At 37.1% G+C, this 23148-nt stretch overlaps 1 protein-coding gene across 1 annotated transcript; it reads right to left on the reverse strand.

The window, feature by feature from the left end:
- Positions 1-1746: 1746 nt before the first annotated feature.
- On the reverse strand, positions 1747-23148 carry LOC113230024 (ras GTPase-activating-like protein IQGAP1). The gene is made up of 14 exons (XM_026463753.1): positions 23088-23148; positions 22511-22764; positions 21944-22021; positions 21084-21228; positions 15167-16246; positions 14174-15009; positions 12523-13382; positions 11136-11361; positions 10687-10851; positions 8425-8604; positions 7020-7160; positions 5884-6037; positions 4874-5267; positions 1747-2986 (listed from the first exon to the last, which is right to left on the reverse strand). The coding sequence occupies exons 1-14, from the start codon at positions 23143-23145 to the stop codon at positions 2626-2628; spliced, it is 4932 nt and encodes a 1643-aa protein (XP_026319538.1). The 5' UTR covers positions 23146-23148; the 3' UTR covers positions 1747-2625.

Genomic DNA, 23148 nt, shown 5'->3' on the forward strand with positions numbered 1-23148 from the left:
ATCGTGACGTTGTATTTATCGTCTGACGATTGTTGTTCTAGCTCTTCCCATTGTCTCGACAGTCTGTCGTTGTAACGTCAAACAAGTTGTGAGCGACAGTTAATTGTGTTGTACTATATGTGAACAACTTCATCGAAACATACAAGCCATGAAACTTTACACTGCACGACTATCTGTCGTCACGACATACGCATAATAAAAATAGCATTTTTTACTTTTAAAATTAAACATAATTTTTTTTTGTTAATTTATAAGTTCCATGCTTAAAAGTAAAAAAAAAATTGAGTGTTTTCTTTGTTTTTAATATTTAAAAGTTTTACAACACTAAGAGTGGAGAAAATCCGACGTTGACAAGCGCCCGATGGCAACTGATGGGGTAATGGGCTAATGTAAATTTAATAACTATATAGCTTCAGTAGAATACGTACTCAAATAGAAAGTTTTCCTTATAAAAAATTATGTGTAACGTTAGAATCCGTTTTAGACTTTTATTTTAGCTTGTTTTCAGGAGTTATATGATCGGGTAAAGTATATCCTATCGTGTAACAAATTAGCACATTTTTTATACAATATTCTTAGGAGTATCGTATATTCGTAAGACCGTTATTTAACAGTAAATACCCAAACCATTTGATCAAGCAAAACAGTTTTTCCCGCTTCTCCTCCGGGGACACGCCATAAGCTAAAAAACAAAAAATGCTATTTTGTGACCTACAATAAATTTACGTGGGAGGTATCGATATAATAGCGGACAGGGGCACATCAAGCACACGCAAATAGATGCGGTGCACTCTACCTATTAAGATAAAATATATTTGTTTGTTAAACTAAAACAATGGCAAATACTGTTAGCCTCGTTTATTGTAGAAAGTAAGGTTGCAATGAAAACACTTTTGTAATAGATAACGTAATGCAATAATATTTTCAGGTTAGTCTTACATTTAGTATACAACTAAGCTAAATAGACACCCTCACAAGTTATTAGTCGTTATGATATTTCGTTTATGTTTACTACTCGACTATTTAAAAAACAGGCACGTAGTATGTGTTAATATATAAATTAATAATTTAGTGTAAGGGTTGGTGCCTTATTAGCACCGCGTCCATACTAAATGCGTGATTTGTATGGGATATCTATCGGCATGCTCGATGCAATAACGTGATCATAGATATCTCATATAAATACACTTAACGATACTAAGGATATTCCTGAATACAAAATTCAATAGAAAAAAATACCTGTAAAATACGTCATTATATTGTAACTGCATCACACAATTATAAGCACAATCAGGTACCAATAATAGTAAAAATGTCAATTAATGCATTTGTGCATATATTGTGTAAGAAAAATCTTAATATTAAAATCAATGAAATACTTCCAGTTAATCATTGTGCAAAAGTTAATTAAATTCATTTGTGACATAATTGATAAAAGAGTAAATAGAGATACCTATTTGAATAACAAAATAGATTATGGCAAGTTAGTACAGCGTGTGTAGTGTCTGTTAAAAAGCCAGGAAATAAAATACAATTGTATTGTTCGTTCTTAAATATGTGTACGAAGAATGAAAAATTTAAACATTCTTGAAGTCATTTTGTTGTTTGTCTATCGAACCAAATTTTCTTTGAAACCTTTTAACGGGCCCACCGAGTAAACGTGTAGGTAATACACATTTATTCGGTAGGATCGGTGGGGTCATCAATATGTCAATTAACATTGACGCTACAAATTTTTTATGGGTCTATCAGAATTTTAAAGCATTGAAAGTTAAATTCTGGAAAAGTCATTTTGGAGAGCATAATCGCGAGTGAAAATAAAATTATTTTGAAATGTGTAAAGTAGTAGGTAAAGCATACGTTCAATATACTGAAAAAAATATTTATTGGTAAAATTTAAAAATGGCTGTCCCCTACCCCCTCCTATCCAAAAATTCTAAAAACTATTAATGAGTAGATGTACCAAAAGTATGAAGAGAGCTTTACTTAGGGTAATAAATATTTCAGGTATTAAAGAAAATTTAAAATTTTTATTTTAAATCTTTATTTTGGAAGCATCAATGTGGTATGATTGACAAATGACAAACTTGGTAGAAAAATAATAAAGTGACATGGTTCTTCTCCAATGTATTTAAAGATTTTGTAGAATTCCTCGCAAAAGGATTCAGTTGCTTTTATGTTTAACGATCCCGGTGGGCAATCACACGAGGTACTAAAGCGAACATATAAAAAACATGTATCGCCTGCTCATTTTCTGAACTAATAACACTGGTACTCTTGTAAATTAATTGTGACAAAGAAACAGACGATTTGTTAATCAATGTTACAACATAAAGCACAGCGATTAATTATTTATGAATCATTTATATTACAGCACTCTGTACTAATCTTGTCAAAGTATTCGTAATCATAACATAAATTTATAAAGTATAACTAAAATTAAAAAAAAATGTGATTTATATACTACACACTAAAGTAAGACCGAAATCTTAAACCTAACATTGTTAACAAACATTAAAAACTGAAAATTTTTGGTTCATAATACTTTTGACTATTTGGTAGGCAGAATGTGATCAATTATAGTTCCGAACAAGAAATCGAAAATGAAAAAAATGTCAACTTAAACTATGACTTACCGTAAAACTTGCTATTTAGTAAGAATATTAAAAGGTTCACGTTGATTTTTGCCTTTCCGAATAGATCCATGACAGCGCAGCCTTCATATTGCTTTTGCAAAAGATCCTGTATATCTATGTCTATAGATTCCATTTCGACTCCCATAAATTTTCCCTTAACTGTAAAAACGCCGTTGTTATCCGTAGGTGTGATGTCGAATTGTACGTTTTTGAACTGTGACGGTGACAGACCGTCGATTTCAAGCAACACTCCTCTCTCCATAAGCTTTGCTCCTGAATATTTGACCGTTAATTTCGACTTCAACTTCTGATTGTCCTTTCCAGATCTTCTTAGACATGCGTGGACGCTCCTGTAACGAAAACCTAGTTGCTCACAAGTACATTAATCTTTGCTTACAAATGTATTGTCAAATGAGTTTGAATTAAACTTTTTGAAAGGAATAAATTATAATAGTAATGGTAACAAAATACACTACTATATGTATACGTGGAGTTATGGGAAGCTCGAAATTGCAAACGTAGACTGCAATGCGACATAAAGGAATCAGTAAAGCTGATTGCTCATGGCGCCGCGGCGGCGCAGGAGTTGCGGCGTCATACTGCAGCACCAGCTGCGCGCAGGCGGAGGGAGCTGCGCTGTCGGAAGTGCGGTGGCAGGAGCGCCGACGGGCATTCGAGAAGTGGCGCGAGAGGCTGGAGCAGCCGTGGATCTTTAGCCAGCGCGCCGTCGGAGCGATCCTGCCCAGACTCGAAGTCTGGTTGAGCCAGCGGAAGTGAGTCTCCCCGTTTCGGCTGACACAGATACTCACCGGCCACGGATGCTTTCGGTGAGTATCTGAATCGCATCGAACGCGAATCGACGACGCAGTGCCACCACTGTGGGAGAATTCAGGATTCCGCTCAGCACACGCTGGAGGAGTATAGCGAATTTCCCCACGAAAAAAACACCACCAGTGGCGCGACTGCAACCCATGCGGCGTGACTTAAAAATCGCACATTAGAAGAAAATTGCGGCAGCGCTCACCACCGGTACCGCGGCACACCCCGGACACTCCATACAACGGTCGAAAACTATTTACCTATTACTACTACATACAGCAAGGCGCTATCTGCACACGCGCAAATGTGTGCGTGAAGTGGCAGGGTTACCCATCACTTGCTCGTATTATTACGTTACGTGGTCAAAGCGGCAACATAGCGAAAAGTCTAACGCGAATCTGTTATCTATAATTCTATAATAGAATCCTAAAAATTTTACATGTTCATTACGTATTTATATCGATATAATATTATATTTTTCATTAATTCACTAACTAGAATAATATTGAAGATTTATTTAAAAAATATATTAAAAGCACAGGTACCTTTAAAAAAGGTAACCAAAGTATTTGAAATTGCGTGTCCAACTTTATCATTACCTAGTTAATAATTAGGTATATTCACTAAGTAATATTTATCGGCAATAAAAATTAAAAATTCGAGAACCCTTGTCTAACTCACGAAGTTATGGCGTCTTATTATATTGATACAATAAATCTGTATTATTATCTGTATTATATTACTCTGCACTAAAGAAAACAATAACTGAATGAGTCTCAGACATAAGTTTATTTACTTAGTACGTTTCATCTTTCAAAAAACGGAAGAAACTCCTCTCTTTATCCCGTTTAGATGATGATAAACAGCCGTACACAGCACAATTCACGACCATTATAAATAGTAACTTAAAATGATGTTACATATTAACGTACAAATTTCGTAATTAATAAATGAGAACTATATTCAAATATCAAAGTCGTCTTAAGCCGAAAACGGCTCGCCGACAGCTTTGTTCTCGTTCAGTCAATGTGACCGTCAATGTGCGGGGCGTGGTGTGGTGTCTAAAGCTAGGGAGAGGCGGAGAGTGTCCGTTCTCATTACTTATTTGTTCTCTGACCACGATATCAAGTAATGTCGACGCCGCGGTGCGTGTATGCAAGTGTATACAAATGCAAGGGCGCCTACAACTGAGGCTCGTAAGCGGCGGAGCCGCAGTTGTAATCACCTAGTGTGTAATTAGTCCAAATAGTCTAGTTTGAAATCAAAGCTGGTGTTCAGCAAGAAGTGTCACATTCAATAAATTTTCGAAATTCATTCCTGTTCTTCAAAAATTGTAACAGAAAGATGCACTATAAGTATATAAGGTCGCAGTACCTTCTCAAGGATGGCGCAGTAGAAAGATAACTCAACGCACTTACCTTTTACCAGCGTGAAGATTAGCAAGACAAGATTTAATATACTGATCATACGACTTCACCTTTTCTTCATAATACTTTGTCTTTTCCAGCAGACTCTGTTTCGTTCTTGTCAAAGTGGTCAGCGCTCTTCGTTGAGCTTGTCTGTATTTACCCTTATTACACACATCGAGAGCTATAGAAGTTATTAAAGCTTGATAGCCGTCTTCCCTGGTAACGTAACCTTCGTCTTCCAGCATTTGAAGGTTTCTTCGAAGTTTGGCTATATGCTCTCTTAGCGACATTACTTCGTCTGGCTTCGCTTGTCCGGAATAGATACGTCTTTGTACCATTTTTGCGTATTGTTCTTGTTGTTCTGTGGTTGTGCCAATGCATAAGGCTTCTAGAAGATGTTCACCTTGATAAAATAAAATGAAGATTAAAGCTACGTAAAACACAAAACTTGATGAAAAAATAGAGAGTACTTGGTACTTGGTACTTGGTGCCGTTGCACTGGTATCCGCAACTCGACGACAAAGCGCCTATTTTGCGTGAATAGAGAGTATCATAAATTGACTATTCGAGTTATAAATAAATAATTATTTATTAATGATCTACATCAACAATGTATTAATTTAATATTCATAAAACCATCATCATCAACCAATTTGTATCGGTAAATTAGACGTTTATATTGTCGGAAAAATACTCAGACGTATTTTTTTTAGAAGCCCTGGAAGCCTAATGTTTTGACCTACTGCGTCTCAAGCAGAGATCGTGAGTTCGAATCCGGGCTGATTTTCTTGAAAATGTGCGAAATTTCACTTGAAATTTATCAAGGGCGTGTCGGCGAAGGAAAACATCGCGGTGAAACCTTCACATTGAAGGAGGTTCGCAATCCTCGGAAAACGTATGTAGTACCCAACCCCCATCGAGCCAGCATGGCGGACTATGAAAGAAACCCTCGCCTGAGAGGAGACCCCTTTCTTGCAGTGCGACACAATAGGCTAATAAAAAAAAAATATCATTCCTACCATTCAAAAACGGGATGATAGCAACGCACAGTTCTTTGGTTTTAATAAACAGTTTGTTTAAGTCCGTCATATCGTCAGCAGGAGCCTGGAATTTGTTCACTAAAGCCAGGCACACTTCTAATCTTGCATTTTCTTCGGCAGAATCTCCCATGTGCTGTAAACACAAAGCGTCATAGAAGTCACAATTGAATACGTAAAATTCGCCGCGAGATCACAGACTTCTTCAAGGAAACGATGCCATAAAAGCCTATCGGCAATCGCAATAAAACCAGTGGAAGAACGCCGTACTCACGAAATTAGAAAATAAATTAGAATTTCGAAAATAAATTAGAATTTCAAAAATAAATTGGAATTTCGAAAATAAATTCCTTTGCATAGCTACATTTCTTTAGGACACACGCGCTGCGTATGTTGGTAATGTTCAACAACCACGTTCAAAATCAGTGGTTTCATGGTTGCAAATGCAATATTATGTGATTAAGGCTACAGGAAAGAAAATAAGCATACACCAATTTCTAATGCGTCGATCTTGGCAATTTGGTTTATCAACATGTGTGAGGCTTTCGGAGTTTCTTTTAATTAATATATCAAAAACATTATTAAATATTAGACAACATAACATACGTTGCTCCGACCAAAAAGGACGACGCGACGATACCACAGACACCCAGACCCGAGACAATATAGAAAAGTTTTCTACGTTGATCCAACCGGGGATTGAACCCGGGACCACAGAGATGGCGACACCATGAAAACCGGTGTGCAAGCCACTCGACCACAGAGGTTGTCAAATTTTAGTGCAATGTAGAACTATCTTCGATTTAGGGTATAATTTGACGAACACGTAAACAAATTTTATCCTGTGTTTACCTATCTGGTATTCTTTGCACAAATTGTATTCCACTGGAACACACAAAGAAACAAGCTCTTCCTGAATTCTCCCTTAATGCTCAGGCCACACAGAAGAGGCTGCGAAAGCGTTTCGGGCGCGGGAATTTTTGTAACGTACGAGTTCATAGGAACCATGCCACATTGAAACGCGCGTCTCTGTGTGGCCAGAGCATTAATAGCTCTTATCGAGCTCACAACGAAAAATGCGTTCTTTCACAGGTACCAGAATAAATAATAGAACTTACCGTGTCCACATCTCGTGAAGCAAGTTGTGCGACTGAAGGTACTTCACCAAGATCATCTAATAACTCGTTAAGCCTATCTCGAGAGTCCGGAGCAATGATGTCTTGGTACTCAACAAGCAAAGCGTGCGTATCGACGATTTCCTAAAATGGTAACTAGTTTTATAAAACAAAAAATATATATTGGTACGGACCTCTCATCATACTATCATATCATCTCATCATACAATAACACAATTAATTAATCATATACCATTCCAGTTAAATTTTCATATCAGTGTTTCAAATATCAAATTATGGCATCCAGTTCTTAGATTTTCAAGATTGTTACATATAGGAAATGAAAATATTCTTACGGATCTAAATCGAAACTGCAGTACTAATTAATATATGAACTTTTTATAATTCCATTATTAATTAATAATAAACTTCATTTAATAAAAACTTATATTGTTAAAACAAAATAATTGTAAAAATATGTATGTATATAGGAATAGGAATATTGTTTGGAAAATTAATAATAATTTAATTAATAACGTTTTCACCTCATTATCTCGGAAAAGCTTTCTTTCTCGTTAGAAATCTGGGCGCAAAAGCGTTTTTTCCACACTAGCGTGGAAAAGGTTTTTAAAATTCGAATTAGATTGTGGTGCTCCTAACTTTTTCTTTCGATGAAAAAAAACCATAACGACACGTTCAACTACGCGATTAGTCGTACATTTATGTAATATAAATCCGTTGGTATATTTTATTCTTATTATTGTTGAAATTACTTAGCAACGACAACTAATTTTGTTTATTAAAACTGATTTGTTATAGTTTAACTGTTTTTCTTTCATCTATTATTTTCCTCGCTATGGTGAGGAGAAAATTAAATGTTGTGTGTTTCGCTCGGAAACAAAGTTGTTTTGCATCTCGTGCCTTAAAACCTCAGGATTATATTTTTATCTTAGGTTTTTAGGTTCTTTCGCTTGCTCAGGTTTTAATACAAGCACTCGCGTCAAACAACTTAGCAGCGTTGCATAACATTGTAAATATAGTGAAAATTAGGGTGGTTTGCTTTAATATTAGATATAACTTGTTGATGACTTTACCATCTTAGTCAGCCGTGACCATGCGATCTGTAAAGGGCTCGAAACGTTGGTTTGTTTGAAAAACAAATATATGCGATTTATATCCGTGAAATAGTTTCATTTCATCAATTTATGGCGTCATATTTTAAATAAAGTTCAACGATCACATACACCTATGGGTATAGAATGAATACTGTATGCTTCCCGCCGACCACTGGTGCAGAAGATAACATGGACTTTCAGGCATCACACAGGCGAATTTTTCTATATCGTTTCGTGCGCTTCGGCTTTTGCTATCCGTCCAATAATATGTGTATAAGGGAAGTGTGAAATACCTGAACTGTGATGTAAATATGTGGATGGTGTAACAATGTGGCCTCGGTATACTCGTCAACGGCAAAATACTCTTCAAGTGTAGGTCCGCGACAACAGCGCCGGAATAGTTTCTTCATCTTTTCATGACACTCCACTATAAAGGGATTTAGGCAACGGAGATGGCTGGACTCTTCGCCGAACTGTTGACAATATGGTTTGTGAATCCAAATAATGTAGTTATAATAAAGTGGCTCTAACGGAAGTTGCAGAAAGGTCGAAACAAAACGTCTAATGTTTCTACTCAGCTCTGTCTTAGGCTGGTTTCACAGCTGGCTGTGGGTACGGTCCATACGGCTTGTCCGCCTGCGAATTCTATGGATGGGCCATCCGCATGCGTAGAATTCGCAATAATCTGAATCGAGTATTTAACTTAGTGCGGATATTCATGGAAGACTGTCGCCTTGTGCAAAGTTCACGCGGAGCGGGTTCCGTACCGTGCATTCCGCGTCACTGTAACACCACAATGTTCTATCGCCACACGTGTTCTAAGTAACACACTCAGCTCCGGAGCTCCACGCGGACGATCTGCAGATAAACCCGCACTGCTCTGAATCCAGCCTCATTACATTAAAATTAAGTTTTGTAAAACCATATACTTTTAGGCCGTGTTCAAAATAGACGCTTGTAGATAATATAATAGTAATAATACATGTATATAATATAATAGTATATGTGTGCCGGACAAACACACAGAATTGCTTGGTCTCAAACTAGGGAATTTCCTGTACTGTACCAGAGCAACGGAATTCAATCTGGGGCACTTCCCAGAACACCCAGAGTAGAACCAATTTAGAAAAGTTCATTTCCCAAATTGGTTATACCGGGACCTCCGCATCCAACGCCCACAATGTAAACCGTTAGGTCATCGAGGTCGTCATATATGCACTGCAGTGGCGCATCTGTAGCGCCACTAGAAGTTTTCATACAATTTTTAGAAGCACGTTAGCAGCGCCACAGTTGCACGTAGGCGTTTAAGTTGCAGTCACAGTCAGTGTGGTGTATTTGTTTATTTTTTGCTTGACCACGACGAATAAATAACAAATTGGAGATTTTATTAATAATGTTAAACTATACTCCGCGCTATGAGATAGCAATTCTGTCAGTTATTTCAACAGATCGAAGGAGAAAATAGCGTAGGAAAATTTAAGAATAAAATTTTTATCTTCATGTTGCTGAAACCTGTAATATTTATTTTGAATATTTTCATAAAATAAAGCTAAGGAGCGGATTTTAATGTTTCGATTCTCATTTTTTATATAATAATATTTCTTCATCACTTTCAACAAATAAGTAGGCAAAAACATTGCTTCTTCGACAGAATTAATCGCATAACAGAGCCTAACGAAACATCACTGAAAATTTGGTCACGCTTCAGCAACGTACGCTTAAAGTATGTGTACACGTTAAGAATTTCGACGTGTCTACTACAGGAAAGATGAGGAAGGTCTTATACACGACAAAAACTTTGTCGGATCTAGCCACGAAAAGATGTCGTGACTGTTGCAGACGATAAAATTATGATTATGTACACAATACGAATGCTTTCGGACAGACGTATGGAGGGTAAAATGTGTCAGTGCATGACGAGTCTTCCAGGTAGCTGTCGTTTTAATACCGGCTGTGGGAAGAAATATGTCGTTGTATATGTTGACTATTAAGCAACACCCGTCCGTGCGCACAAACGTTCGTTTACCAACAAGCACCTCGCCCCGCCCCATACAATAGCGGCAGAGCGCGTCGTTTCGGGGGTAGACAATATTTTTTTCTTGTCCTACGCCGAGGCAGTGTAGACAGTTCGTGTGTAAAAACGTATTAAACGTAACTTGTATAGACCCGGCGACTTTTCTTAGCGTTGACACGCGCCCTTACACGAGCGTCTAATTTGAAGGCGTCAAAATTTGATTTCTCTTCTAATTTGATTTTCCATACTAAATTGTATACTATAAATCAGTGTTATTTAAAGGCATTTATTACATTATTACCATCCACACGAGGCATGAAACATCTCAAATAGTACTTGTACTTCGTGTACCAATTACACAAACAAAAAACTGTTTGCGTACTTCAATTTAGAACGAAACATTCGCGTTTGTTATATCTTGTTTTTTATTGTCGTGTTATATCTGCGAAGATGAAATCTCAGACATTTTTAATAGGCTTACAGCACGGTTAGTCCTATAGAATTGCATGCCGTAGGTATTATTAAAGATAAAGTATCTTACTCCTTTCTTAGCTGCAGCGAAATGCAAGATTTTGGCAACAGAAGCGAGGTTCTTCCGCTGGTCTGTTGTGAGACCACTTCCGTTGGGCAAGTTGATGATGTGGAAGGCGTCGGGAGCTACGATCGCTGCGTTCAAAAACTGGTAGTATACCAGGTTTCCTATTACCTGAGAAGAAAATCATTGCCACATAAGGATTTTCCATTGAACTCTCAATACAGTGAGATTAATATACCACTATGTCTGGGTCTGCTTAGTTGGGTCTTCTGACACAACAGGCCAAGCAAAACTGATCAAGCTATTATTCGATCTCAGGACAAATCAATATTATTAGATACAGGACTACATAAGCACAATGTTTAAGAAATTTTACGCATATAAGTAAAGGTAAAGGAAGAAAGTAGTAATAGAAAAAAAGAAAAAGTAGGTATTTGTATTGAAAACCTTGTTACCTTCAAAATATCCTTCTCAGGAGTGTTAGGGAACTTTGTAGTGAGAGCTCTGTGCAGTACTCGTGACATGTAAGTAATACAAAATGGCAGCAGTTCTGTAGAGTTCGTTATCTTGTCCAAGAACATGGTCACTATAGTTTTGAGATGAGATAAGGCAGTTTCAAGACGTTGTTTCACTTCTGGATAATTGAGGGCTTCTTCTTGCGATACCGTGTAAGGAAGTTTGCTAAAAGAAAAATATAGATAACCACGAATTCAATAACAAATATTTATTTATTTTAAATCAACCTTGATCGTTTATACCCATAGACATATATCTAAATAGACAAACCAAGCGTGTCACATTTTTTGTACCTCTGATGACGTCACAAGCGCTATTTAGGGATTGGAAACCTCCTTCGGCACTAAAGCGATTGATTCAAACGAAGATGCGGACGGAGCGCGTATACAAAATAATGTTTTTTCAAGTATTTGTCGATTATAAGAAGACATGAAAAATTAATATTGTAAAATAATACCAGAATAAGATAATTCCTTTGCAAAAGTCCTTTATTGATAAGTGTTTTAAAAAACGTCGCTACAGAAAATTTAAAAAAAAAAAAGTTTATAGAATATTTTTATAACATTTTGTAAGGTCTTAAGTATTATAATCTCTTTGTTTCCTAAATCGATCAGAATCGAGAACTGTGTTGCATCAAGTGATCATCACTAATCGTAAAATTTGACCAAAAACATGACGAAGCTAATGCATTATACGAAAGTACCGCTCGTTCGATATTCATGGCCCACTAAAGAAGGACCACAAGTGTACCGCACCAAGTAAAAGCCGCTTGTACGCCATGTACTGGTATGCATATTTGTTTTCTCGAAATTCATTCAAAATGAAAATAATTGATTTTAAGATAATTTATGCATATTCTGATTACAAAATTACTTAACTATGGAAGTAATAGCTCCTGTTTATTCATCTAATTCATAGCTATGGTGGTTTTGCAGGTTTTAATGGAAAAATTAGGCATTTTTCGCGTTTTCGACTGATGTTTAACTACGATAATAACTTATATTGGGCACGCGATGTAGGTACACTTGCGGCGTCTATTTAGATATGTCAGTGTCCATACTCCACTAAAGAACGCCTATAAAAAATGGGCACCAAAAAAATGAGATCAGTAAAATAACAAAGGAAGACGATAAAAAAGGGCACCATGAGAATGTGATTAGGAAAATGAGAAATAACGACCGTGAAAAAAGAGGGACCAAGAAAATGAGAGCAGACTGAAAAAAGGGACACCTAGCGTGTTAATGATAGGAAATGTTGAGGAGTTCAAGGCACAAAAATACACTACACTTAATATATTTTTTAATAAATTTACTATATCGCACTTACGAGATTTGTCCAGTCTTCATTTCAGTTTCATTTCTCCAAGCTTTATAAATTTCTACTGGCCCTGTTTCGATGTTCAATTCTCTGTCTTTTAACATCTTTTCCACCAAAGGCCCGATTATGGTCTGAAGACTGTTCAAGCCAGATAACTGGCGCGAAAGACTTACTGCCATTTTCAGAACCAAAGGAGTCGATGCTATAATGTCAAATGGCTTCGTGACTTTGCAACTGATTTCCTCCTCAAGTGTAAATCTAAATAATTTCAACAATAAATACTCATCCCTAGCATAAGCGCCAAAGTTGTATAAACTTAGCACGACGTTTTGTAAGAAAAAGTTAGTTTTGTTTTGTGGAATGCAGAACAATAGTTTCGACAAATACGTGGGGTTTGTCTGCAATTCGTAGAAAAGATGCTGGTAGCCGTCTAAGAGTCTTTTACTTTCTTTTGTTAAAGACTTTAATCCTTTCACAGCTGTGGTCACTGCCATTAACTTTTTCCCATCATTTTGATTTTGAAATACAAGCTTGGTCATCGAGTTATGTTTTACCAAATTGTTTAATTTAAGTCCGTGGGCCGCGACCTCTTGTAGTGCTATACGATTTTGTACGAGAAGTCCAATTTTTAAATCCATATCGTCTATTTGTTTTGACAATTCCTTGTTTTTCCTTATAGATTGCACTACTTCAGATTTAAGAGATTGCAGTTCTATTTCTCTGTCATAATCCTCAGTGGAGAAATCCAACATAGGAATAAATTTTTTCACTACTTTCAGTGGTGGGTTTGGGGAATGGAATAAAGAAGTGAATGCTTGTCGTGCGCGTCGGCCACGCCACAATGCTTGGATTTTTATTATTTTGTGCTCCTAAAACATAACAACCGACATATTATAGCAAATAAAAATGACATATGAAGATTAAAATCTTCAACGTGTTTTTACACTTTTTTGCAATTTTCTCATAAAAGTGGATACTGCATTAACTTGATGCACTACTACTGAACAGGGCACCACTGACACGAGTGACGAGGATTTTGAATGTTATTGACGGGAAAATTGATCTATTTGCCTGTTCTATGTAGCTTTATTTTCAATGTGTTACGGAATATAATAAGTTTGTAATATGATATAATTTAGTAGATATAATATAACTTTGTATATAATATTGAAAAAGGCGATCATTTTGGCTACGCTACTGCACAAGGTTAGTCCACTCATAACACTATTGTAATAGTTGCTAACTTGTGTATGTAAAATAAACAAATTACATAGAGATTTTAAAATGCTCTTGTCTATTAAACTTATTTAATTTATTTTTCAGTTCAGTTCTCTAATATAAAAATGAGTTGACATGTAACTCTTATTACACTACCAGGTTATTTTTAATTAACCAGTAACCTCTTAGCATGGCATTCAGTCGTGAAATATGATTATTGATATCCTGAAAGCAATTGATACTACATATAGTTTGTGTTGACAACATGTCTAACATACTTGTATCTTGTAGAATGTAAATTAAAGATTTAAACCACATTCAACGACAATTACACAAAAATGTAAATATTAAATAAATATTATCACCTATCACACAGATAGCACCACAATCAGATAGTCAGTCTACAGTACCTATATTAATAAATTAGTAACCATATATATACCTGTACTTTATACCACACCCAAGGATTCTGCTTTCTCTCACGTCTCAACTTCGCTTCTATGGTCTTCATTTTAATTATAGTGCCGAATTTCTTTTGCACCAATATCCTTCTCCACCAAGCTTGAATTTTAATAACATATTCTTCATTATCTTTGAAGAATCGAAGTCTCTGAATCATACGCCTCCTTAGCAAGTATCCCCTGCAATAGGCTTGTATTTTTACGATGGATTTCTCTATCTCCATTTGTTTGTACTTATTTATGTGATGCTTGTTTGTTTTCTCAATTAGAACATTGACGTCTTTTCTAGACAAATACCGAGCGTATGGAACGAAATCCTTTGGAGTACTCCAACTGTACGTGTAAGACTCCACATCAATATAAACAGTGTTACCGGCGTCGGTGTGACAAACTATCCAAGAACAGATGTGGTGACCCCTCTTCTTTAAAGCTTTAGAAAACATTTGAAAATATATGTTCTTGCATGACTCTTCAATGGTCCCAGAACCAGAAAGAAGAGGACAGTATAGAGCTCTAAAAAATTCGTCCACGCTGTTCTTAAGTACAGCTAAGTTCAAATGAACTAACGCCTCGGTCAATTGTTTTACTTTTAAAGACTCTGAATTTACTTCATTAATAACATCAACAATATCTTCAAGCCACAGATTTTGTGACTCTTTGTGTTGCATCTTTTTTTTCAGTAGACGCAAGTATAGCTGTCGCTCCTCTTTGTGCAATGGCGTTGATATTTTCAGACATGGACTTTTCAACAATTTCATTATGGTTTCAACATCTTCTTCCATGACTGCTTTGTTTATGCTATTTACTACTGCTACCACTGAAACAAATAAATTTAACACACATTATTGGTTTTTATCATTCCCAAGAAATGTATGTTGCCCGCTTGCCAAAACAACTTGTTATCTCTAATACATCGTCCTAAATAAATAACACGTTGTTCTGGCAAATGGGTGATGTGAGAAAATTTAACTTACACTCTTCATTGTCATCATCCTTCATATTGACCATTTCAATAGTATCTCTAATATCATCCAAAGTAAGCAATGGACATGCACACTGTCCTCTCACTTTTACTTGGAGTGCAGTCACAAGGGCGTTCAAATAGCGTCGCCGACAGTGAGGACGTAGTCCTTCAAGATTGATCTGATTTGAATTTAGAGATCTCCATACAGCCACTTCATCTCCTCTATCTACAGCCTGAGATATAGAAGCTATAGCTAAAAGGTAAGATACAGATGCAGCTATCTCACTCTCATTAAGATTCTTTTCTAGCTCACACTTCTCCAATTTCATTTCTTCAAATAAAAGTGGTACAGCAAACTTGTCAATTTTGAAACTCAATTCCAAATGAGGATTATTCAAAGCCATATACAGATCTTCAGGAGTTCCTTCATCCAGTGCCTTGTTGACTTTTCCAATAGCAGTTTTATGATCCATATGCTCAAGAGATTTTCGATTACCTTCACTAATAACATTCTGGAATATCTTATACCAGTTTGTAATGCTTTCAACATCAACATCTTTGTTACTTTCAATTATTTCCTTTACAACATCACAGTAAAAATCTAGATTCTTTCTGTAATATTCCTTCACTTTCACCCATTCATCACTGAAAACTTTATGCAAACTATTTAAGTCGTTATTCCTGGATGCTGAGCAAAGGTTCTTCCACGAGTCTTTGTAATTAGTAGCAGTAATGTGGCCCTGAATTTCGACTTGGGTGAGTAATTCATCATATTCATCAGGTATGTAACTATCATTCAAAGAATGATTAAGAGCTGATTGTACTTTCTCCTTTTTAGCAGCTTTAAGCACGTTTTTGTATTCATCTATAAGTTTATTTTGGACATATTTGAGTTTCAAATGTGGATTTAGTAAAGCTGAAGTGATGGACTTTTCAGTATCCAAGAATTTGTTTACGTCAATTACTGCTTTGTGGAGAGCGTCACTGTCGGATACGTTGTTTTTAGACAAAAGCCCACCTATTTGTTGAAACATGGGGAGAGGGTGTTCACATTTCTGTAAGTCTTTGGAAATTGAGTCGAGTTGTTCATCTGAAACAGAAACGCAGATTAAGAATTTAAAAGTCTTCAATTGAGTTCAACACTTCAGGGTCAGCTCCGGACGTGGTTGGAGGCAAACGACACAGCCGTGGCGCTGATCCAGGAACCGTGGATCAGTGTCTGCGGCCAAATAAATGGACTCTCACATCAGAAAGGTAAGATATTATCTGCTACTATCTCAGATAAACCACAGACGTGCATGTATTACTCAAATAACTTGCACATACAGCCACTAACACAATCCTGTTCCAGAGATCTGTGTGCCGTAAAACTTATAGTCAACGCGGCCACGGGTCTGCCTAAAGTGGTGCTCGACTCTGTCTATATGGCGGAGATAGATGTGCCACCACCGCAGGAAATGGTACAGCTAATCAACCATTGCGAGCAGAACGGCCAGCATATAGCAGTGGCTTCTAACTCTGATGCCCACCATCCGCTGTGGGGCATTGAACTCGCAAATGACAGAGGTAAGAACCTAACAGAATACTTATTCACATCTAACCTTCAAATCCTTAATAAAGGAATAATAATAAACCTACCAACTTTCGTAAACAAAAGTTGTAGAACTAGTACAGACCTTTTTTTTTGGTACAGACCTAACCCCAGCGTCAGAGAGAGGAGAAGTGAATCTTGTCCAAAACTGGCACGTGTCCGAAGAAGCATCTTTCTCAGACCACAGATTGATAAGATTCAACTTAGAAACAGCTATAGAAATACAACCGAAATAGAAGCCCAGAAAAACCGATTGGAAAATTTACATTGACAACTAAACCAGAGCCTAAGGAGACCGGTAGCACTGGGAAGACTGCTGGACATAACACAGATGGAAACACAGGTCAAAGAATTGACATCAAAATTCTTGAACAGAAGAAGAAGAGACTACTGACTCAGCCTCGCGCAAGACCAACCCTGATGGGGCCTGAGCTTGAGAGGCTGCGAAGAAGGGTAAGAAGACGCTTCAATAGAGCAATGAACACATACGCGGATGAGGACGAAAACTACAAGACGGCCAAATCCAAATTAAAAAAGCGCATACGGTTCAGGAGTACCGCGTCATGGCGAGGGTACTGCGAAAACACCACGTCTTGTGCACAAGCGAATAGAGTAAGAAAAATTCTTGCCAATTCAAATTCAACTGAGCTAGTTTCAATAAGTAAAACAAACAACAAATTCACAACTTCCCCTATAGAAACGGAGATAACCCTCCTGGAAGCACATTTCCCAGCATGAGGTTCGTCCAAGACAGGTGAGAAGAAATGAACTAAAACACGTCGATCCATAACTGGAGATACCATGAACAAGTACATACGAAACAACAACATGGGCAGTGTACACCTTTCAATGGCTGAATGGTGGGGACACACTGGTCCAGCATGTCGACGTCTTTCGGGCCTGTTTAGCATCCGGCTATGTAAGCTGAAGAGAGGTAAAAGTTATATTTATACCAAAACTAGCTAAAAAAGACTACATGCAAAATCCTTCAGGTCAATCTGCCTCACATCGTTCTTTTTGAAGACGTTAGAGAGGTTATGTGACAGAGAACTGTGAGACGGAGCCCTAAAGAACATATCCATTACACGGAAACCAACATGCATACTGGCAATGCAAGTCCACAGAATCAGCCCTACATGCCGCTGTCGGCATGATGCCCTTAAAAACAAGGTAATCTTAGGCACCTTTATAGATATTGAAGGAGCCTTCGATAAAACCAATTTCTCGTACAATCAACATTAGAAGACAAACAATAGCAAACGGGGCACATATTATGGGCCATAATAGCGAAGTGGTGCCCTCGAGGAGGAGTACTGTCGCCTCTGCTGTGGAACAAAATCGTAAATAATCTCATCATCAAACTAAACAAAGAACATTTCTATACAATAGGCTATACTGACAACATAGCTACACTGGTAACAGGCAAGTATGCCAATACATTCTGAGAAGTAGAACTAGTAATGTTTACAAACAAAAGATTGCTGCGTAACTACCTACTACCCAAACTCCCAAATTCTGCAGTACAGCACTACAATTATCAACCGAAGTGAGGTACCTAGGAGTAATATTGAACAACAAGTTGAACTGGAACAAGCCCCTGGACAACAAAATTAAAAAGCTACTATCACTTTCTGGCAATGCCATAGAACGGTAGGTAAACAATCGGAACTTACACCCAAGATAACACTATGATTCTACACAGCACAAGCCTATGATCAATTACGACGCGATACCACGGCGTTGCCACTAACCAAGCACGACCGCAACCGACAAACTAGGCAAATTCCAAAGGCTAGCGTGACCCCTCCCACTGTTCATCAGACAGGAAGCGGCGCCAACAGCAGTGCGTCTGAACAGAGCTGGCCTTTGGAAGCACATGAGGACCCCACATACAGAAATCCTTTACAAGATTGAGGAACTGCTACTGCAGGCTGCTGTGGATAGGTTCCCAAAACAATATATTAGGGGTTAAAGTATGAAATTGCCGTTTTATTGCAATAGGTTCTTTGAATTTTCATAGAATCTTCATGGTTTGAGGTTTTCGAATGAAACTTTTTTCAAATGGTTTCTGTGATTTTTTTTTAATTTGAAACATTTGAATATCGACTTTCAATTGTTTTTGTTATTCAATTTAGACAAGAAAGATGGATACTGCGAAAATTCGAGTGATTTTTGAATACGAGTTCCGACGCGGAACTAACGCGGCAGAAACAGCCCGCAATATCAATGCTGCGTATGGAGAGGGGTCTACTAATGAACGCACCGTGCGATTTTGGTTTAAACGCTTTCGTGATGGAAATTTCGACTTAAAGAACGAGTCACGAGGAAGACCGCCCACACAGGTGAATAACGATGAATTAAGAGAGATAGTGGAAGCCGATCCTAGTCAAACTACCCAGGAATTAGCGGCATGGTTTAACGTTACCTTACCCACAATATTGACTCACTTGCGTCAAATCAATAAAATAAAAAAATACGAAAAATGGGTGCCTCATGATTTGACTGATCTGCAGAAAGAAACGCGTGTTGAAACTTGTGTTGCCTTGTTGAACCGGTACAGAAATGAAGGAATATTGGATCGAATTGTAAAATGTGATGAAAAGTGGATTCTTTATGATAACCGGAAAAGAAAAATGCAATGGCTGACCCCAGGTCAAATGCCACAACAGTGTCCTAAAGCAAAACTTACCAATAAAAAGGTAATGGTAACTGTTTGGTGGTCTCAGCATGGTGTTATTCACTATAGTTTTCTCCGATCTGGTCAAGCAATAACGGCAGATGTCTATTGTGCCGAACTCCGAACCATGTTGACAAAACTAGCAGTAAAACAGCCCCGACTCATGAATCGATCTTCACCATTATTGCTCCACGACAACGCGAGACCTCACACAGCACGAGAAACCATTTTGACCCTTCAGGAACTGCAGTTAGAAACCATTCGTCATCCACCGTATTCACCTAGACCTTGCTCCAACGGACTACCATTTTTTTCGTGATTTGGACAATTATCTACGTGACAAGAAGTTTTCTTCCCAGGAGGCAGTACAAAATGCTTTCACACAGTTTGTGCAGTCTAGATCGTCGGAGTTCTATCGCAAAGGCATTAATAACCTTCCCATTAGATGGCAGCAATGTATAGATATTAATGGCAACTATTTTGATTAAATAAATTTGTTAAAAATTTAAAAAATAAACAATTTAGATTTTCAGTACAAATCGGCAATTTCATACTTTAACCCCTATTATTTTTGACAAAAAATACAAGATACAATTGTTTGAAGATGCCAACGAAGGGCTGAACCCCAGAGGGGTCCGCATCTTCACTCATGGATCAAAAACAAATTCAGGAACTCTTGTTCCTAGATTTGGTGTTTGCTTTCGCTATTTATTTTTGCTGAATTGAGGGAATTCTCAGAAAACTTCAATATTAGGATATCAACCCCGCTTGGTGACCACAAACAGTATTCCAGGCTGAATTTATAGGTATCAAGTAGGCAGCAGAAGCAATCATAGCGAGAAGAGTAGAGAATCACACCAATATTTGAATACTCAGCATGTCCCTACTTCAAGCACTGAGCATCTGACATTAATTCAGGGCTTATTTATGAATGTCATCAAGCACTCATGGAGGTATGTATACACAACCACATAACTCTACAGTGCATTAAAATACACAGCGACTTACGTGGCAATGACGCAGCAGATGAACTAACCAGACCTGAACCTATAGTGTCCCTCCCCTACCAATGGTCAAGAACATTACACAAAGATATAAAATCTTCTCATAATAACACATGGACTACCCTTACGGTTTGAAGACAGGCTAGGGAAGCATTTCCAATGCTCAACATTAGTCTATCTCGAAAATTAATCTAATTTAAAAGGCAAGAGCTTCACACTCCTAACTGCATCCCTAACAGGTATGGTCCATGCAATAAACACCTTTGCAATTTAGGTTTCATGAACAGCCCTCTATGCAGAGCGTGCATGGAGGGGGAGGAAACGGCTGCACACATCCTACTACAGTGCTCCAGTGTGGTCAACTACAGGGCGAACTACCATGAAGTGTCGAGGTAGCTCCTCGAAGTCTTCAGCAAACTGAGGAGGTTGCTGAGATACCTAGAGGGATTGGGTGGCACGAGTATAACCCTGCACCCACCACACGCAAAGTAGGCGCCTTGACGTCGAGTTGCGGACACCAGCCCGTTACACTCAGTAACACACAATTTACGAAAAACTTTCAAAAAAAGTGTTGATCAAAGTTAATTTTCCTTATTTCAGCTATATGGCATGACAACCAAATTAGGCAAAGTGATCATTAACAATGTTTCCTTACCAGTAAATACAGCCTTGCCATAGACATCGTGAATAAGTGGAGCTTTGCCTAACTTGAAGAGATGAGAGCTAAGAGCATGCAGGCAATATATTACACGGGGCATGTTCTTTTTGTCATAAATATCAGTTGTTTCTGGTTGGAAAGTCTGGGAAACATACGTAGCATGTTAGAAAAATTATGAAAACAGCAAATCTAGTATTAAAATTAATGAAATGTTCATTACAAAAAATTAATAACAATCTAGTAAATGTTGTCATGATATAAACTATGTTAAGTTACATAAACTAACTATCTGCCATATTCATTAATATTAATCATAAGAGGTATGAGTTACATATTATTTTAAATTACATAGGTACCTACACCAGCATGAACTTAAAAAAACATAAAAATAATTAAGTCTATTTTCCTTAAGACAAAATTGTATACCACATTTACAACTTTATTGTTAAGTGATAAAATTGTAACGATGTATACAAAGCTAACTTAATAATTAGAATAGAATAACTATCAGCAATTTACAGTGCAACTATACCATAAAAGCTACAAAAGACATTGAAAAGGTATTATTATTATCATAGTTCGGAGGTGGTAAGGTCTTCACAGCCAAATATCACTGAACCATTAATTTGATCTAATATGATCACCATACAAGTAAAACTAGTAGAAACTATTTTTTCTTATATTATTATATTATATTATATTGGTATATTTCAAATATACATATACATATATATATTATATTTCAAATATACATATGTATATTTGAAATATACCAATATTTCAGGCCCTTCACAGGTCCTATGGTCACAACTGACTGTCAGCCCAACCGCAGTAAGCAATTAATCAAGTTTACTCACCAATGGAAGTTCAGTTTTCTTCAAAACTTGTAAAAATTTATTTATGTTGTCAGTATGTTTAAACTGAAGGCCCACTGCCTGTAAACAATAAATTGTATCTCTTAATAATACAATACAGTGAGGTTGCAGCAGTTCAGCATTTATATACTTAGTTTTGTTTACAATTTGCTGTCTAACCATACTTCTACTGCTAGCCTACATCTTTTTAATTTTATATGTTGCTACAGTTGGTAAATTAATTGCAGCAAAAAGTAGAAGTAAATTAAAACATTTTCATTACAAGATATGCTCTGGTTGCACCCCCTTTTCCAACTCTAAATTTCTATCCTAAAGTTGCCTAGAAGAAATTGCTACTTAGCAATATAAGGCCGCCTGTTGTACATTGACTTACTCTGTGATGGTTATATTACTGTTATGTGTTGTCATTGTAATTTTAATATGCAATAAAAAATATTTCATTCATTCATTTCATTCAAGTGATTAATGAGTATCATTTTTTTGTCTCTTGGAGGGCAGGCTCGAAACAGGTCAATAATTAGTAATCCCAAAATCATAAAGTCTAGTCACCTTGTAACGTCTCTGGTCAATATCGTAGATTTTATTCAAGTTAAGCAAATCAGGTGCAATGAAATGGCCGAGCTTGGCAAGATAGACTCCATTTCGTAGACTTTCCTCAAACTCCGTAGCGTGAGGAAGTTTCTCTTTAATGCATGCTTCCATCCAAGTTTTGGCTTCCTCCAGTCGACATAAGTACTCATACGCTATTGTCCTTTGTCTTATTAAATCCATTTCCTGTCCCGTCTTGCGAACAAGTGAATCACCTGTAAAACAGATTAAAAAGCAATACAATATTTTTTTATAACCTGTCGAAGTTGATTTGATACTAGGAACGCGCTTTCTCTCATTTCAATCGCAATTGAGGGACTGCGGCAAATAAAGAACAAAATTTAAGATAACTTCTGCGGATTGCGCTAGAAAGGTAGCGGAGATTAGCCAGTAAAGGTAAGTACCTATACTAGACAGTAGGTAACAGTTCTCTAAGGGTAACTACTACTTTCAAATTAACAACGTGGTATTATAATGGTTAATACAATAATTTAAGTTAATATAATATAATGGTTATTACGGTGAACACTGAACTTACAGTCGTCAATTTTCCCAATACGTATGTCTTCATCATCGTGACCCATGATGGGGAACATTGT

This window comes from Hyposmocoma kahamanoa, unplaced genomic scaffold, assembly GCF_003589595.1.
Source record: "Hyposmocoma kahamanoa isolate Upper Pololo Valley unplaced genomic scaffold, ASM358959v1 63, whole genome shotgun sequence".
NCBI lineage: Eukaryota > Metazoa > Arthropoda > Insecta > Lepidoptera > Cosmopterigidae > Hyposmocoma > Hyposmocoma kahamanoa.

Excerpts from the sequence above, each read along its gene's own strand:
- LOC113230024 (XM_026463753.1), bottom strand. The coding sequence starts at position 23,145 with ATGTTCCCCATCATGGGTCACGATGATGAAGACATACGTATTGGGAAA. Across the intron at positions 7,161-8,424 it reads ATATTTACATCACAGTTCAG|GAAATCGTCGATACGCACGC; the intron begins GTATTTCACACT and ends TTACCATTTTAG. Across the intron at positions 6,038-7,019 it reads CTTCACGAGATGTGGACACG|CACATGGGAGATTCTGCCGA; the intron begins GTAAGTTCTATT and ends TTGTGTTTACAG.